Source organism: Rhinichthys klamathensis, unplaced genomic scaffold (genome assembly GCF_029890125.1).
Source record: "Rhinichthys klamathensis goyatoka isolate OS25496 unplaced genomic scaffold, OSU_Roscu_1.1 h1tg000275l_1, whole genome shotgun sequence".
Classification (NCBI taxonomy): Eukaryota; Metazoa; Chordata; class Actinopteri; order Cypriniformes; family Leuciscidae; genus Rhinichthys; species Rhinichthys klamathensis.
In genome coordinates this window covers 2206704-2226603 of record NW_026606794.1, presented here as the reverse complement: position 1 = coordinate 2226603, position 19900 = coordinate 2206704, and the positions used below count along the sequence as shown (strand labels likewise).

General features: G+C 37.7%; 2 protein-coding genes across 2 annotated transcripts; one reads left to right on the top strand and one right to left on the bottom strand.

The window, feature by feature from the left end:
• Positions 1–337: 337 nt before the first annotated feature.
• ap1s1 (adaptor related protein complex 1 subunit sigma 1) lies at positions 338–8191 on the top strand. Its single transcript, XM_056268580.1, has 5 exons — positions 338–504; positions 3128–3306; positions 5422–5530; positions 6781–6918; positions 7099–8191. Exons 1-5 carry the CDS (start codon positions 502–504, stop codon positions 7144–7146), a joined length of 477 nt encoding a protein of 158 aa, XP_056124555.1. The 5' UTR covers positions 338–501; the 3' UTR covers positions 7147–8191.
• A 6867-nt stretch (positions 8192–15058) lies between these two features.
• Positions 15059–19377, bottom strand: vgf (VGF nerve growth factor inducible). Its single transcript, XM_056268587.1, has 2 exons — positions 19142–19377; positions 15059–17241 (listed from the first exon to the last, which is right to left on the bottom strand). The coding sequence occupies exon 2, from the start codon at positions 17218–17220 to the stop codon at positions 15268–15270; it is 1953 nt and encodes a 650-aa protein (XP_056124562.1). The 5' UTR covers positions 17221–17241; positions 19142–19377; the 3' UTR covers positions 15059–15267.
• Between the last annotated feature and the right edge of the window lie 523 nt (positions 19378–19900).

Sequence of the window (19900 nt, the reverse complement as noted above, 5' to 3'; positions counted from 1 at the left end):
ACTTTCTGCAAGAGATCTTGTGGAGACTGGAATGCGCAGAGCGCACGCGCGCTGGTGGTGATGACGCTATACCTGACTCATCTCTAGTGACGGGAAGTCCGGCTCAATTCAGCGGATCGGTTCTTTTAAATGAACCAATTCAATAGTTCCTTTACGTCACGATTAATCGTGATCCCTGACATCTCGGCCTGGCATATTACATACTCTGAAATGCTGTCGACACGTATTTCTGCTTATTACGTTAAGTTTCATTAATACGGCTGTTTACAGTAATTCATTAGTCCAATTCGTGAACGAATCGATTCAAACGATGCATTGAAACGACCCGACTCAAAAAACAATTCGTTCACAAATAGGACAGCGCTACTCCCGGCTGCTTTAATGGGGCTCTGAAACTACGAGCTGTCAATTAGACATGTATTGATATTATCTTGTGGTATTTACCAAAAAGTGGGTTGCTGTTCACTGAAATTACCTGACTGCTCTCAATAAGCCGTCAGAATGGTAAGTTATACTGTTATAGCGGCATTAATCTACACTTTCAGGCAGAGCTAGCTAGCTAAAGCTAAGTTAGTACCTGGGCACCTCAAACCCTGTTTAATGATTCACATCTCACCTGTCGGGCCCTAGGTGGTCTGTCCAGTTTGGACGCTTTGTGTGGTTTAATTTACATCTCTTGAATAAATCGTGAAATTCTCTAGATGTCATAGATTAAAAAGCGTTTGTTCTCTACCCGGTGAGTTTGACAGGTAACTTAACGTAGAACTGATGTGTTAAGTTGATAGTATTAATTAATCAGCGAAATGATTTTCACTGCTTGTTGCTCAACCGGAGTGTTTCCTGAATACCCGAGGTATCGTTATACCTGAGGTTTCAAATGAAATAATTTTCTAAAATCAATTTGTTAAAAGTTGTCTTGACTTTTGACTCTTTTGATTCGACCCGGAAACGGTTGTCTAGTTGTGACAGTGTATTTTTAATGTGGGATTCAGATTAACTGCGAGTCAGAAAGCCTTTAAAGCCACAGTAAATTTCATTGCGGGTTGTAGCGTCATAACAGTATGTTCTCTCAAAACTATTCCGAAGTATTTCACAACGTATTTCCTTTGTTTAATCAGTTAAGCATGAAAGGAAGTGCTGCTCTGAGAGATTATATCCATCACATCATAAAACAGTGTTTACAAACTGAAGAAAGCACTAGGCTTAATGCTCATAACAGAGGGAAGCAAAATGTGATGTATTTACTCTGTCCAAACTGTCCAACAGTTCCCTGTTTGCCATATTCAATAAACTGGCTGACCTGAACTTGCTTATGCTTAGATCTATAAACCGATGTTACAAAACTAAAGAGAGCATTTTTCTCCATATAAGTCCTTTTGTTTTCCCCTCTTTCTGTGTTGCAAGAAAAACAGCAGAAACATTCATCGCTGTAAGTAAAGATGTTTAGTTTAGCAGTAGATGGTGATCTGATTGTCTGTTCTGTAGATTTTAATGTTCTTTATTAACATTAGATTTTCATGAATGTGTGAGTTTAATGTCCCAACATCTCTGTGTTAAAGCTACTAACAAGTATTATAAGACATGGCATTGATCAAGTAAAAACAATGCATGGTTCTAACAAACTATAGGCTATATGTGGAGGCTAATTTTTAACTTAATTTGGCTGCTAAGTATGGACACCTTTTTATAGCATTGAAGAATATAGTCTCTTTCCCTTAGGAAGTTACTATTCTTGTCTTTGGCCTCAATAAAAAAAAAATTCCCACATCTCTCCCATCTTTTTTTATGTCTTTCTTTTTTTGGAAATCAAGTGGCTGTTGTACATCAGAGCCTTTCACTGCCAAGTGCAGTGCACCATTTTTAGACTATTTCAAGGGCTGATGTAGGCAGACAAATTCTGGCACAAAGTATGTCCTCAATTTAGCAAGCCGGAAAAAAATTCTCCACAATTAAACTAATGTGTGCTAAGAGTAGTGTTCCATGTGACAGTCTTGTGGTTTTTAATCATAGTGTGTCATATACTAGTTCTGTGATCAGAAAATGTGATGGTTATAGATAGCCTTTGGAGTGTATTGAGCTGAATGAATGCACCGTGTTGGATATGTGGGGCATGTCTGTTGGGAGCAGATGCAGCTCACCTTTTAAATATTTAACACATCTGAAATGTATAGGCCAGCTTGCTTTCTAATTTTGTAATGATGGATGACGCTGAAGTTCTTTTAGGAAAAAAAAGTACAATTTTTACACAAATTTTCCATTACGCCTCCTTCATCCTTTCTGATAAGTCAGATGCTGGTTCTATTGAATCATCATCACCATCATCATTCGTATGTGGGTAGTTGACAAATAATTTTTTTCAACATCAGGTTGAATTTTAGGTTGTCATTTATTTGAATTAGTAGTAAGGTAGTGTATACTTTGTCACACTTTTTATCTTTAACCATATAAAATATCTTTAACCAGTTTTAGTCGCTTTTGGCCTTTTCATCAGTCCTTCGATTACAATTGAATATTCAAAACTACAAATGTTCCATGTAGTCTCTAACTGAATATAAAGTCTTAAAAACTGTAGGCTATGTAAAATAAATATGCTATACTTAATTTAAAATGCTATTTGATAACACTGCTGCATGCCATCTACTCACTTCTAGTTTTTGATCATAATTCGTTTTTTTCCTGTATTATCCAGTTCAGTGTCATTGAAAACTAAAACTTTTTTTCCCATTAATTAAAATGAATTTGAAGTAAAATGAAAATATAACTATTAGATGAAAAAAAACTTAAACCAGAAAAATATTTATCTGAATTAAGTGTACATCCTAAAATGATCAAATTCGTAAGCCTGAAATAAAAAATAATGCCAAATAGACATAACAAGTGAATAAAAATGTCAAACGCACATGACAAAATTGCTAAAAAATTTAAAATATAAAATAATAAAAAATAAATGCTAATAAATACTATAATAGCACATAAATAATACTAAAATAACACTGCTCTTATTTTTTCCCCACAGATTTATTTATTTGTTACATTATCTGCCATATTGACTAGTGTCTGGTTGAGGAACTAACTATTTTTCTTTATGCGATCCTCTCTTGTCTTTCTCTCTCTCTATTGTTTGTAGATGCGCTTTATGCTTCTGTTCAGCCGGCAGGGGAAGCTACGACTCCAGAAATGGTACACGGCTACGGCTGAGCGTGACAAAAAAAAGATGGTCAGAGAGCTCATGCAGGTCGTGCTGGCCAGAAAACCAAAAATGTGCAGCTTCCTGGAATGGAGAGATCTTAAGATAGTCTACAAGAGGTAGAAAACCACACATGCATTTGATGACTTTGTGAGACAGAAATGTCACTTTTCTCTGTTTTTTTACATGCACACAAAAGGTTGTCTGAAATAAAAGCTACAGTTAAAAAATGTAGTCCTGGTACACAAACTATATACCTTTTTCCCCCTTTTCTCTTTTTTTTTCTCCAATATAACTATCTAGTGAAGCATACTTCAAATTATTGTGAACATGAACAATGACTCATTTAATGTGTCATTATAGAGGAGTGGAATTGTTTGAAACGTCAAAATACATTTCATATCTAGTTACCTACGCACAGTGAAGTGTAGTGAGAGGGTCATTGTTTTTTTGCCACAAGGGGGCACTAAAAGTAAAGCAGCCTTGTTCTGTTGTGTATGATGCTTGTTTTTGTTTTTCACTTCAGCACTGCATCTGATGATAATTTCATTATCATCAATATCATCATATATATTATGTTCTTGTTTTGCCAGCTACTTAATGTCATTGAGGTTTGATTAAAGTGCCCCTATTATGCTATTTTAAAGGCTCCTTCAATAGTTTACATGCATCCAAGGTCAAAAAACACTTTGATTTTAGCATAATATACATTGCACGCCACCTTATTTCTCAAAGGCCCAGTTTACACCGGGTATTAAGATGCTTATTGGTCGATCTGATCAGAAGTAGACGAGAGTAACACATTCCCGTTTACACCTGGTGTTTTAATCCGTCTCCTTTGTCCACTTTTAACCACCTGATTTCTTTGAGGATAGGGTCTATGGGCGGGTAAATCTATGGGCTTTTTCAGATCTTTTGATCTAATGAATAAAATAAGCTCGCACAATTTAAATATGAACACGACCAGAGACGACGGAAAAACACATGAAGAGCAGCGCCACAAGACGACTCTGAATGCTGTAAATGTGTGTTAGAAATCAGGAATGGTGAGAGAACATTGTGATTGGTATGTTTTCCGACAAAGTTTAAATCGCCCTTTGGCTAGCGTGCTTCCCATAATGCTTATGCATTAGGTCAGGCGGTCTTTTTGCGGCTGTTCGACCACATAAGTGTCTACACTACAAAAGCAATCTGATCAAATGCGTTGGAAGTGGTCGAAAGTGGACAAGCTCAAAACGTTTCAGACCCCGTTTACACCTGTATTTAGCGTTGTCCACTTAATACCAGGTGTAAACGGGCCAACTAGTCTGAACACGGTCCATTTGATGATTGAAATTGCGAAAAAAACCATAAACAATTACTAAATAAACTGTAAACACATAAACATAAATGTTATGTTTTCTAATACATTTATTTCATGCACGGATTGCTTCTGACAGTGCTGCACGTGCTTGCGGCACCATCTGCAGGACACCCTTAGCATGTTAGCCAGGGTTCAAAGTGCCAAATGCAAGTAAAAATCGGCGTTGAAACTGTTACTCGCCAGTTGCCTGTCAACAAAGAGAAGCGTTAAGGTCTCCCTGCGGTCGCTTAAGATTATTCTCCTGGCCAAGAACAACAACTTTCTTACTATAGTACTAACAGTACAAAAGCATGTAGCAAGATCATAGGATATAAAGGGTTTAATAAATGAAACTACATGTACATACAGCTAAATGAAGCAAAGCATATACACAGAATAAAAGAGAGACGAATGAATGGCAAGATTTACAATGTTAACCACAACCTAATGAGCTCCATCAGAGAATCAAAATCACCTTAAAAGGGGTCTAAACGCATCTAAAGATTGATAAAACGGTAACTTGCATTGGCTTTGTTGCTGAACAAGAGTGCGGATGCATGCAGATTATGGAGATTCTTGATAAGTTTGTTCGGAGTGAGCTGAAGCGTTTGTTAATTATTATGTATATTTTTTGTCCTCGTGAAATTTGAACGAAGTTAACTTGAAAGTGAAGTTGCCAAAAAAAAAAAATATATATATATATATATACAATATTTCAGTTTTATTTCAATTCACAGAAATGTTTTTAATAGTTTTAGTTTTAGTTAACAATAATAACCCTGGTTTGTATGCTTGCTTTTTTTTTTTGTTAGTTTACATGATTGACTGCATATACACTTTTTTTTTTTTGATGGACATATTATATGTAACCCATTTATCGGGTTGTGTGTAGGTATGCCAGTCTATATTTCTGCTGTGCGGTGGAGGAGCAGGACAATGAGCTGATTACCCTGGAGGTCATCCATCGCTTTGTGGAGCTGCTGGATAAGTACTTTGGCAGTGTGAGTCATTCCTCGCCACCACCCCTCTTTCATCTGGCCTCTCTATTTCTCTCCTCTTTCTCGCTATTTCATACCTCACATCACAGGAACCCAAAACCTGTGAAATTCTCTTTACTTTTTCATCCTTTTTGCTTTTTTGTCCATCCACTCCTCTGCTGTTTGTACCATGTCTGTTTTTCTCTGTACATGCCACATGGCGCCCTCTGTATTGATATTATTTGCTGTTGTGCTTCATAGCTTTTCTGTTTTGATTATCTGACGGTTTTTGTTGCCTGTCATTTATTAAGGTTAATTCCCTTGTGCGTGCGTCAGTGTTACGTTTTTGTGTGTAGCATTCACAATGTTCCTCTTTGACCATTTTAACATTCACAGAATTGTCCCATTACAGTTATTATTTCGATTTAGTTGATCGTGCCATTTATTAAAATGCGTTGATGTAAGGTTTGTCAACTAATTTGTAATGATAAAAAAAGCAAATTTTTTTGATTAGTTATTTCAATTTTAAAAAAAAGTTGTTAGTGGTGATTCTAAGTTATGTATTTGAATCAACTTTTAATTATTTTCATATACACTACTGTTCAAAAGTTTGGGGTCTGTAAGATTTTTTTTATACACTGAAAGAAATTCATAGTTCTAGTCAAAAGGGCGCATTAAATTGATAAACGTGTTGGTAAAGAAGTTTATAATGTTAAAAAAAAATATTTCAAATAAATGGTGTTCTTTTGAACGTTATATTTATTCATCAGAGAAACCTGATAAATATGATTTCCATGGTTTCCACAAAAATTTTAAGCAGCACTGTTTTCAACATTGATAATAATCAGAAATGTTTCTTGAGCACCAATCAGCATATTAAATTATTTTTGAAATAGAATGATACAGAAAACAGTTATTTTTGTCAGTTTATTTAAATAATATTTCACAATATTACTGTTTTTACTGTATTTTTGTTCAAGTAAATGCAGCATTGGTGAGCAAAAGAGACTTCTTTCAAAAGCAAAAACATGCTTTTTAATGTCTGTGTATAAATGAATATTCTATCGCAATAGATATTTCTAATATGGCATTTACATGACAGAATACAGATTAAATAATACAGGCATATTTAAATACTTATTTCTAGAAAATTTCAATTAGGTTAACACATTTATGTGACATTCATAACTGGAATATTATAAGATTCTTGTGCACATAAACAAGATAGTTTCTCATGTCTCCACTGTTTTGTGTGTGTGTTGTACACAATGCAGGTTTGTGAGCTTGACATCATTTTTAACTTTGAAAAAGCTTACTTTATCCTGGACGAGTTTCTAATGGGCGGTGAAATTCAGGACACATCCAAGAAGAGCGTGCTCAAGGCCATCGAACAGGCCGACCTTCTACAAGAGGTGTGTGTATGCATGTTGTATTATGCATGTATTCTTGAATGTTGTTTGCATAGAAAAGTCTAATAATGTTACTTGTTTATATACTCACAACTCCTCTGAGCATTGCACATTGCAAGCTGCCAAGTTAAATAATCAGTGCATTGTGTAATGGCCTCAATGGAAACCTTTTTCTCCGGACAGGAGGATGAGTCACCCAGGAGCGTCCTAGAGGAGATGGGGCTGGCCTAGTACTAGTTTCCAATGCAGTCAAGACAGATGGTAAATTTCGGTACAACTGCGACATGTGAAGGGGAGTTTGCAAGTGGGTCCAAGGGGAGGGAGGAGAAAAGGGGAATAAAAGAGGGTAGATGAGGTTAATTTTGATACTACTGAGATCAGCATGTGATTGTATTTCAATTCCAACCTTTTTTTTTGTCTTTTACATTTTAAAATGGCTGTCTAGCTGGGAACTCCTCTTTCTTAAACGACACTAGAGAAAGAGAGTTGCAGATAGACATTTGAATTTAGCAATCAGAACATTTAGAAGAATATTTAGAAAAAAGATTTGAGCCTTGCCATTTTCAAAACAGGTCATGCAATGCAATGCCATTACTATACGTCTACTGTAGCTGCTCAGGAAAAAATGACATTGACCATCCAGCCATGTTTATTTATGTGAGATGCAAATATTTGTACTTGTACCACTTTAAATTAAGTGCTATGGACCATAAGGAAATCTTCTAATGGGTTGTTTTTTTTATATAATGGATCGATTTTAAAGATATATTCACTAAATGGGAGGAATTTTAAATGACATTTTTTTAAATGGCTGCAATACTGAATGGACTATATTGTGTGGTCTATTCATTCTGTTCCTTGAGCCACAGTAGTAAAATGTCTGAATGTGTATCTTACGTTGAGAACACGGCAGTGAATCTCAATCACAAAATGGCGCTGAAGCTCTTTCTTGTTTATCTTGGTCTACATCCTGCTCTCCAAAGATGTGTTTCTGACTGTAGGCATGGCGTTGGAGTTGTAATAAATAAGGGAGTATTTGTAGCTTGTTTCAGAGAACAGAAGAGGGCTTTGATATTAAGTGTGATGTATTCACATAGCTTTTTAAACGTGGTGTGAAATAAGGGAATATTTTAAGATGAACGGTTTCTTTTTTTAAAACAATTGAATAATTCAGCATGAGGGCATGTTTTTCCCTGTGTAAAGTCCGTCAGGTAACCAAAACAGAATTATGTGTGAATGTAATTTTATAAATAATAAAACACAATTTTAGCCTAAACTTCTTTCTCATCTTTTTTCATTTTTCCCCGGTCTGTTTCAATATAATCAACCTGTTTTTTTGTGTGTTTTTTTATGAATGCCAAATGACAGCAGTTACAGTTTATAGAGAAAACTTGCAATGTTTGTTTGCTTGATATTTCTACATCGGTCATGGCGTGACCTCTGATGGTATAATGTTTGCATCCTCAAACAAAAAAGACAGATGCTTTGTCAGGAATGTATTATTATTTGTGTGTGTGTGTGGAGCAAAGATAAAGCGTGCTGAAGAGAGAAAATGAGAGGGGGAGAGAGAGAGATTGAGTATGTAAGTGGATGAGTCACCAGTCGGTCGTTTGTGACAGTGGTGCAGTGAAGCTGACTGCAGCACCATTGTGGCAAGAAACAGACAATGAAGGAGTGATGGAAAAGTAGAAAAAGAGATTACAGGCGAAGACACAACATGTCCATATAATGACATCAGACAGGCTTTTAGAGGAACAAAATGTTAATGAAATCAGTGATAATTAAAACGACGGAAGTCACAACACCACAGATATTAAGACACAAAACATGTTTTCAGTTTCGTGAGCTAATAATTTGCATTCAATTTTACATCAATTTAGCTTCATTCCTCATTCTCAAAATGTCCTATTAATATCTGTTTGTGTTTCCTTCCCTTTGTTGAGGATTTATGAATGCCTGTTGTGTCTGTCACCTTCATCAGTGTGCAGGTGTCAAATGATTTGACCCGCAGCGTGATTGCAGCCCTCCCTCCTTTTTCTAAATATAAACTCAGCTGTTGGTCAGTGTCTTCCTTTATCTCCTCTCAGTGGAGATGGAAAGCAGACAGTTTCTAGGGACCTTGTCATGTGCCCTTCAGCTTTTCACCCTCCTGTCAATTGCATTTTTGCAGCACTTAGTGACTAATTGTGTATCCTGTGGTTTTTCATGAAAATGCAATGTGTCTTCCTTTTTTTAATGGATGTAGGATTATAATGCAAGTCCAATAATGTGTTTCTCAATATGCAGCTTATGTAGTGAATGAAATTCTGCATAAAATGTATTTAGGCCTATATTATTCTCCTATGCAGCTTAAAGGATTATTGTCTGAATTTAGGTAAATCACTTTTTCATGTAAAAAGAAACAGAGATAAAAGTGTGCCTAAAACAATGTATATTCAATGCATAGTTATAGTTAAAGCACTATATTATGTGCAAGCTTCTTTAGTATAACAATGTGAAGAAAAAAGAGATACTAGGGATACTGTGTAACTGCTTGTTGCTCTTAAAGGGACAGTTCACTATTTACTCACCCTCATGTTGTTTCAAACCTGTATGATTTTCTTAACAGCATAAAATCTGCTTTGGTTTCCATCGACTTCCATTATAGGATGCTGACAAAAAAAAATGCTGAGACATTTATCAAAACCATTTTGTGTACCACAGAAGAAAGTAAGTCACAAGTTTGAAACGCCAAAGTGAGTAAATGATGACAAATCTTTCATTTTAGGGTGAACAATGCCAAGTAATATTCTGGTTCCAAAACAAGTCACACTTGTGCCCTCGATTTCCATTTTTTTAAAGAAAAGTAGGGAGAAGTCGAAAGGTGACCTTTATACCTTATCAGCCTCTAAAGTGTACCACTTCCAGGTACTAATACCCTTTCTGTACTAATATTTACCCTTTCAGACAGTTTGGTACAATAGCATCTTTTCATTGCATCAATACCATTATATTTGGCTGTAGAAATTCACAGAATAATAGAAATTCTGAAAACTCACAGCCAACAAAACGGCCTTTGCGGCAAATGCATTTCCACTGAGTGTCATTTCATGATTTAGTCATTATAATTGCAAAGTTAATCAGACATGTCTTTGAGATTACCTGAAACAATGTTTAGCTTCTGTGGAGCACATTTTATGACAGTAAGTATAATATGCTGGTCTCACACTGATGGTTTGATTGATGACTGCTCTCATTTCTCCCCTGTATGAGTCTTTTTCCATTGATCTGGCACCAGCACATCTCCAGTGGAAACTGAGTTTCTGCCAAGTGCCTCTGCATGCTCTCTCCCCCCCCCCCCCCACCTCCTTCCGCCCATCATAATTGCCTGGCCTCTCTGCCTACCTCATGATGAATTTTTAATGTCATGTTGTTACTTCCTTCCCATTATCCTTACAGACAGTAACTCTTTATCTACTATAAAGAGTCAGTCTCACCCTCTCTTTATGTTTATAAAGGCTACATCTGTGAGGTTTTGGTTAACCCGTGAGACCTCTCAGGAGATGGTGCCCTATAGAATCTATGAGCAGTCTGTATATTGTGTAATGTTTCAGACTTCCCATTAAGTGATGTAAGGTGAGGACATTTCTTCTTTTCATTTTTTTCTTCTTCTGGAGGATTGCCAGAATAAGTGGCACAATGTTTACAGGCAAACCCACCCTAGAGCTTCCCTCCTCCATAATGAAATGCGAAGACCGCTTCAGGCCAACACGATGATGGACTTGGCAGAGATTGTTTTTGGTGGAGGTGGAACATATGGGCTTTCCGTGGGTTTTCCCATTATGCTGATCTTTTTTTTCTGCATCGGGGCTGTTGGGTTTTGAGTCATAGAGAATGTCGGACAGATTCGATATTTGATCAGGAGAACAAAGTGCATTTTCATTCCCCTGTTTTCTGGGCAAGCCTTCAGGGCATCGAAACTGTGTTTGTCATTTTGCTTGTGTGCTGGTGTGCAGGTGTAACGCAGGAATGGAGTGCTTTTCGCTTTGATAAGTGCACATGCTTTCTTTCTGGCATTTGTCAGTGTGCAAAATCGCCTGTTCGTGCACAATTGGATTTAACACACATTGGTAGATGTTTCTCTTTTTATTTAATTGAATCGGGTGGTATTATAGAGTCTGTTTGACTGAATTTGACAATTACTCTTCCCAGTTGCTATGCCTGAGTAAGTGAATATGACAAAGGATTGTCGGTGTGTGTTGGAGGCTGAGGGTTCTGCAGTAGAGCGAGTATGACTCACCTCTCAACCATGTGACTTATGAATCATTGCTCCTCCGTGGGCTGCGCTCTCCTTATCAACCTCTCCGTCGCCCCATTCTCTCTATTTCTCTTTATGCCACCCTCTCACTTTCTTCATTAACATTATTATTGACTACCTCTCGCCATTTGTTTGGTGTCTCTTTATTCCAAGCCTTTCTGTTGATTACGATTTCACTAGTCATTTCATTAGGCTGTCATTTTCTTTGTCTTCCCTCCCTGTCTGATTCTGTTTCCCTAATTTTCTATTTTTTTGTTTTGTTTTGTTTTATTGATTTATTCATGGGAAATTGTTGCTGTCACTCCTTGTTTGTTTCCAGACCGGTCTCATTCAGTTGTTGTTAATAACATTCTGAATTGAAAACTGCTGTCATTTGGTGTCAAGTGATTATGTACTAAGAACTTTTTCACTTTGCATATGAAGGTCCTTGTTCACAAACAATGTTTGACAGATGTCATTGTACCCTTGAAATAGTCTTTTTTTTATGGTGGATGATTAATATGATTATATGAATAAATTAATAGTAATGAAATGTATATTAATTGGGGTGTTAGTAGCCCAATTGTATACGGTTAAGTTGGAGCCACCTATATATATATATATATATATATTTGGCTGGTACTGAGGTCACAGTTCTGCTCTGCCATTTTGTTGTTTGTTTTAATTAAAGCACTGAAATTCATTTTGTTCTTGTTTCAGTCATTTTGAATTATATTTTGATATGACTGAATGTCAGAGAATATGTAAGTGCATTTGACATACTTGCAGATTTTTTTCCCACTTGTTTTAAGTTAAAAATGCATGTTTGTATTTATTAGCCTACCTATGCAGTGTCGCTTGTCAGGTAAATTGGTCTTATTTTTTTTTTCCAAAAAAGAATAGTGCAAAATGCAATCAAGTCATTTTTTGCAGTGTGGTAACAAATCAAACATGAGCAGGTACAAAAGTAATTTGTTTGGGGTTCATGTATATGGGCTTTTTAAAGCAGGTGAGTTATTCTTTCTAGATGTATTATTTATATTCTTTCACTCACTGTAAAAAAAAAGGTATTGTTGGTTTAACTTAAGTAACCTGGTTGCCTTAATTTTGAGTTCATCGAAATTAAAAATTTGAGTTAATATGAAGGAGATGGTTTAATCAACAGAAACTCAAAATGGTATGTTTTCTGAACCACATTAATTGTCTATAATTATATGTTTGAAGTAGATAGAAACTCATTCAGGTCTGGATCAACATGAGGGTGGTGAATGATGACAGATTTTTCTTCGAACTATCACTTTAAAGCAGGGTTCCTCAAACTCAGTCCTGGATGGCCACTGTACTGCAGAGTTTAGCTCCAACCCTGATCAAACACACCTACCTGTGAGTTTCTAGTGATCCTGCACGACCTTGATAAGCTTGCTCAGGTGTGTTTGATCAGAGCTAAACTCTGCAGGGCAGTGGCCCTCCAGGACCGAGTTTGAGGAACCCTGCTTTAAAGGAATAGTTCAATTAAAAATGTAAATTGTGTCATCATTTGCTCACCCTCAAGTTGTTTCAAACCTGTATGAATTTCTTTCCTACAGTTGACTTCCATAGAATTTTTTTTTCCATGGAAGTCAATGGGGTGCATAAACTGTTTGGTTACCGACATTCTTCAAAATATCATCTTTTGTTTTTAGCAGAAGAAAGAAATTCATACAGGTTTGAAACAACTTGAGGGTGAGTATGACAGAATTTAAATTTAAGTGAACTATTCCTTTAAGTGTATTTGCACGAATAAAAAAGCGAACCTCACTCCTAAACATGTCTCATGTGGTGTGAAAGCGGGGCGTCTCTCCTAATAACAACCTTCCTTGCTGAAAGTCTTTGATTGCACGCAGCAGTCTTGGGACTACTAATAAGCTCAGTCTCTCATTAGTCAAGACCCCTGCCCTGCTTTCTTTCTAGTTACTTAGCATATACTTTTCCCTTCATAATTCTTTTCAACAGTAAATCTGTCCTCTGTCCTTATTTTGATGTCCTTTGGTATCTTAATAATGTGTGCATGCACATACGTGTCTATATTTGCTCATACGGCATATCAAAGCTAAGAGAAAATTCGACCTGGCATGCAATTAAGAAGACGATATGTGGCATTGATTGGCTCTGGGGCTCACACAGTTTGTTGGGCTAATTGCTGATCAAATGAGCTCATTAGAGAGATCATCTTTGAAAGACTTTCACACTAAGACCCTGAATGTTCATCTTTAATTTCCTTTTGGTAATGTTTGTGCATGCTTTTCTTATTGTTATAAGATGGGAAAAGGTAAGCCAAAACTTTAATTTATGCTGGTAAATTTGAGCGTGCTGTAGGAAGTAATAGTGTGTAAACAAATGAATGAGATATGTGCAAATCTCACAACCGTGTTCTTTACACGAAGGAATTAAAAAAAACAATCTTAATAAAAAATAGTCAAGTTTATTTATTTCTCTCTCTGTAGCAAAACTAGTCATCAACATGCGGTTATTTACATCCAGCAAACGCATGTTTATTATGTTACGTACAAGATACATCTAGAAAGGACATAAACATTTTTTCCTCACACAAGACTCAATGGCATTTTTACTTGGATACACTAGTCATTCGTCTTTTTTTGTACTTTTTTCAATGCTCTTAATGTCTTTAAAGAAGCAACACATTTTAGATGCAAGTTTACAGTAACGTGCAGAAATTTTCCTCCTCCACTGGTTCAGCTATCCTCATCCATTTTCCCCCTAGCTTCCATCTGTCAGTCTTCCAGATATTTTAAAGAAAATTAGAACGGTGTATGCCCCCCCCCCCCCCCCCCCCACCTCTACATTTGAATATTCTTTTTTTTTTTTTTTTTTTTTTTTTTATTGACAGGCACCAGTTTGGTACATTTTATTCATCTCATTTGGGACAATTTCAGCCAGATTAATCTCTCCTACAGACTTCTTTTTAGGAAAATATGGTTTACTGATTTTTATTTCAATTTTCACTTAATTAACATTAACATTGATGTTTAGTAGATCTAGATTGATTCATTCCCATGTGAATCATTTAAATTAATAGATTGTCTATGCTATTTGGATTGAGCTCTCATTGGCCCAGTGATTGATTTTGGTAAGATGTAACTGGCCTAGGGGCAAAATAATCCATTAACATTTGACACATTTAAAACCACAAACATGAATTTTTTTAATTGTCTTATATATATATATATATATATATTCGTTTTATTTGTAAAACAAAGTCAAAAGGCTGATCACTGCTTCCCAGCTCCACTGAATAAAGTTTATGAGCTTGAGAACAAACCTTTCAGCCAGTCTGTGGCCAAAAATGCTGTTCATCTGAATAGGGGAAGAGAGTGTCTTAAGGCAATTAAAAGTTGTATTCAAAACAGCTTCTATGAAATAATACATTTGTTTCTTAGAAATCGTTGGAATGTATGAATGTCTTTTGTACCAACTTTCTATCTTTTTTTGCGTAAAAAAACAATGGTATAAATACATTGAAGGGAAAAATTCAAAATGCAGACAGCGATAAGAAACTAATTCTATGTACAAGACTTTGAGTGTGTCCTCTGCTTCACAAGGGAACGCACAAATGGTAAATGCTCAAGCAGAATACTTTGAGGTACAAGTAAGACTTAATACATTTGGTGTATTGAATTAACAAAATGTATATTTCCACCATTATGGCACTGTGATTGTTTATCATTTCTGTCTGAATGAATCTGTGTTTGCGTTCTTTAAAGGTGCAATTAGAATATAATTTTTTTGCTATCCCTCTAGGATCAATGATATTGACCACTGGGATTTTAAATGTCCAAAATATACAAAACAAAATAAGAAAAGAAATGTGGTTAGATGGACATGAAGATCCTATTTGTGTTCTTTCTTGGGGGTAAACTTTGTATCTGAAGCAAATAAGAAAGTGTGAAGAAATTGATTTCAGTAAAAGAAACCAGAACATGATAGGTTGGCAATGAACAGTCTTTAAGTTGTTTCCTTTCACTTTCTTTTTTCCCCTCCGCCTCCTCATCGCTCTCTTTCCCCACCCCCCAGTCTGTTCACTGAAACATCCGGGGATGTTTCATGAAGACCCTCTCGATGAAGTTCTGTAGCTCCTCTTCGCTGTCCTGTGGCGGCTGCCTCAGAGGACTGTAGTAATCATCTTCCCTGGTGACTACAGGAGCTCGGGCTGGGTAATAAAAGGACTGCCAACGACGTGGAGGTGACCGGGGTTTAGGAATGGGTACGGCTTTGAAAGTCCGAGGGTGAGGGAAGTAGAGGTTCCGCTGGAAGGCTGGTTGGGCTCTTTGGGGAGACTGCGACCAGGGACGCGACTTCCGTCTGGGGGAGTAATCAAAGTCATAGTCCAGTGAGTTTCCCAGGACATCATTGAGGGAGAAAGACGGCTTGGAATAGTAGCGGGATTTTGGTTTTTGAGGCGGGATGTAGATGGGGTAATACCCTCTGTAGGGTTTTTGATAGAACTTGTAGGAAGGGTAGGTACGAAAGGGCCACTGCTGTCTCGTCCAAATGTCTTGCTTGCTGGGCTTGACCGAGGCCCTGTCTTTGAACCAGGCTTTTAATGGGTTCTTGTTCGGTTGTGGAGGCTTTGAGGGAGGAGGAGGTTTACGTAACAGAGTAGAGGGTGCAACAGGGGCTGGAGGCGGCATGAGAGGACGTTGCCATGGGAGATTTTCAGGAGCATCTTTTTTCTTCTTTTTCTCCACATCGTTAATAATGTCCACCACATCATCAGCAGGAAGATGTAGCTTGCTTGAGATCTCAATCAGCTTATCAATGGTCTGTGGGTCAATGTCATCATCGTCATCACTAGTGTCCTCCTCATCAGAGCGCTTATCTTCTGCACCATTGTTGTCTTGGTACTTATTCTTGTCCTGTTTCACGATGTATTTCAGGAGCATGTCAGATGCAATGTCTGCAAGCTTTTCCTCCTCCACCTTGGCTCTTAGTGCTTCTGCTGCCTGTCTGCGTACCTCCTCTTGCTCTGCTTTGGCCCGAGTTTCCTCTTCTTCAGGGCTCAGCTGTTCTTCGTCCTCCTGATCTTCCTCATCTTCTTCTTCTGGGTCAGCAAGGTTATTGGTAAAGTCATCCATGAAGTTGCCTCCTCTTTGTAAAGGCTGAATTTTGTTCTTCTCTTGTTCGATTTGCCACTTTAGCTTCTTCTTGGACAGGGCTAGGTCATTGCCTTTAGCTTTAGACTTGATATCGTTGTTCATGAGGCCATTACGGTCCAGGTAATCAAAATACTCCCCACGGCTTCCCCTCTGTCCTGTGTACGTGTCACGCTCTCTCTTAGTGGCTGTGCTGTAGCTCTGCAGTTCCTCTAAAACAGTCTCCAGATTCTTCACTTCCTCTGGACTTAGCTGCTCTTCCTCCTCCCCCAGTTCTCCTCTCTCTGGCTCCTGCCTCTCCTCCTCCTTGATCACCTCCTCTTTTGTGGCCCCGTCCTGTGGAGCCACCTGCTCTTTTAATGGTACCGTCTGACTAGTGGTGTGGCTTGTCACTTTCTCCGTTAGCCGTTCCTCTTCCTCAACCCTTTTTCTCTCCTCTTCCTCCTCTCTTTCTTTCTCGTCTTTTCCTTGCGCTGCAGCAGCTGCCATGACCAGCTCCAGCTCTTTGTGACTATCTCTGTCTCTGTCTGCACCCTGAAGATCCTTCTGCTTTTCCACTTCCATTCCCTCCTCTTCTCGTTCACTCATCTTTTCCTTCTGAGGTTGGTTAAGGGCCTCGAGAAGGACCGCTGCTAGGGTTCTAGGATCCACGTCTTTGAAAAGCTCATCTTCTTCGTTTTCATCATGTAGCGAGCCCTTTTTCTCTGATGGTTGAGTATATTGACTCTGTTGCTGAGCAGAGGAGGGTGCTGCATAGTTTTCACTTACTGTGTTGCTGGCTGCTGTCACTGGACTGAAGGTTGCAGGCTTGACTGTGAGACTAAATAACACGAACAGGAAAATGACGTGAACATTTAAAGTTTGTTGGCACCAGCTCATGACCGCACGTACGTGTTGAACCTGAAAGACAAAAAAAAGTGCATAAATGGTCAAAGATCAAAAATGTTACAAAAGAGCCCTTCAAAATTGATCTCAAGGTGACCAAAAACAACTGTTTTCTAGTTATATCGTGTTTTTGATATACCTTTGTCATAAAAATTCTTGAATAAATGAGCTTGAGTAAAAACAGTCAATGTGCATCGCTCAGAATGAAGATTTTTCTCAGGTAAGATGGTGGACACACATTCACTTTGCAGACTGCCTGAATGCAACACTCACTGTATATTACATTTAAAAAAAATTGTATGAATGACTTGTAATTGATACCTGGGAGCATTTCATGAATTGTTCATTACTGTAATGGAAGAACTAATGTCAATATAGACTTTAGTAGGCTAAATACTTTATTTTTTCTTGTTAAATCCAGTGAGGATTTTTCTATTCTGAAGATATCTAACAAAGCATATTTATATTTTTCACAAACATGGTTTAATCATAGGAGGGAGGATATTTTGTTAAGCTATAATTGATGTGTTATTGCCTGCTGCTTAGCTGATTTGCAAAGGCGTTGTAATTGGCTCTGCGGCTTGAGCTGGTGCGGTTCGTGAGGACTCTGAAGCGCTTTGTGCATGTGATTGGTCGCACACGCGGCGCGGTGCTAATAATGTATATAGGAGGAAAAGCGCCTTAGCAGAGAGCCCTTCCGATGCGTGGGAGGTTAATGAGCAAGCAATACAAGGATGATCTGAAAATCTCAGTATGACCATGAAAAGCAAGTTAGAATAAAAATAAAAAATAAAAAAAATACGAGTATCTCTCACTCATATGGGGGGGGAAAAACACTCCGTTAAATTTGGATTTGTGCCAACTGGCTCACGATGCATGGTTTACTCTTCTAAAGTTTGACAGCTGCGTGGCATGCACAATTTTCTTATTTTTATTAAAAAAACAACAGTCTGTAGCTCCTCTCAAATTTGAAAAGATCAACTTTTTTGTCTTATTAGAATCGTGTCTCCACGATATAACAGCAGCTCTAACAGTAACACCCTCGCCCACTGCCTTAAATGACCGAGACATCTGGGGAGGTCTCATCAACAAAGAACGCAAGTAATCCAGCTCTAAGACGCCTTGTAGACGCCTTCTAGTAGGCCTATAATCTTCTGCTTTGAGACTATTAGATTTAAGATCTAAACGTCTTCTATGACAAATTGAACCCAATCAACATTTGAAAGACATGAAAACAGATAATGAATGTTCTGCTGTTGAATTTTCTGTCAACATTTCTCTGCTCCATATGAGCTAGGCTACTTATAAGTATGTACAATACGTCAAATTGGACCCCAGCAGGCAAAAGTCAAAGCATGCAGAAGCAAAACAACATGTTTTTATGTCAGTGTCTCTCGTGCGCTTTTGTGATTGGACTCGACGTATAGTTATTTTGGGTATCTAATGCTATGGTGATGAGAAAGATGATGAAAGCAAAAGCAAGGGCGTGGTAATAATTATTATGAGAGCAGTGCCATTGATCACACCCGTTACCTTAATCATTAATTATAAAAGTCATCATTGCAATATTCAGTATCACTAAAGTGGTTTTTAATAAGTTTCATTCCTTCCTTCACAAATAATTGTTATAGCCTACTTTTACTTTCTACATTGCCGCATTTTTATCATCAGGTCCCCTTTTTATATAAAGACTTAAAATGGATATAGCCTATATTTTATAATACATTTTTATAACACATGCCTAACAATTTTTTTCATTTCATTTTTTTTACATGTAAACTAATAAAGCAAAATCTTGATGCCCCAGTTTGCGTTTTTAATTTATGCTGTTTCTGTCTACATTATTATATACTTCTTTTCCCACGCCTTCTGCATTACTGTTCCCTGTTACTATAAAAAGAAAGCCGGGACTTACCGGGAATCCTGTCAGGGGCAGCGCAGTCCGACGCACTTATTGTGTCCTCTTCAAACTTTTTTATTAAAGTAAAGTTAGTCTCGCGATTTACGTATACGAATCCACTTCAACAATACATGCTTGCTTTGAATGTTGCTGTTTTGTTTGTACAGAAATATCGTTTGTGTAAGCCGTATGGTTGGCTATTCTTGGACGGTGCTATGGGGATATTTTCAGTACCACGGTCAGCTCTCCGTGTTTTTATTTCGGCCCCACTGCGCCCACGTGACTGCACGTCACTCTAGCTCATTGACGTCACTGGCTCACTCCATTGATAAGAATTTTGGTGCTGATCGAACCCCGAGTCTTCGCTACGCTGCAGTGCCCAGATGAATGGAAGGAAACGGGATGAATGAAATAGTACTTTTTTTCCGCCGAATAGAGAGGGCTAGACAACACGGGGAAGGCGAGACCGGTCCCTTCCAAGATGCAGCTGCAAACTGACAGCGCAACACAAAGGAACCAACAATCCTCATCACGATGTACATTGCCTCATTAACAAAACGCATAAATGCAATTACACCATAAAATTCACAAAGGAAACAGCTGGCGCTTGAATCGTCAGTGCATGAAAATGAATGCGTATTATAGGCTACATGTTTTGTCTGATCTGGATTTTTTTACATTAGCGAGCAATGTGCCTCTTCCGTATCCAGGTCGTGACATTATGTTACAGGATGTTTTGATGAGTGTTTGAAATGCATCATTATTACCATTAAA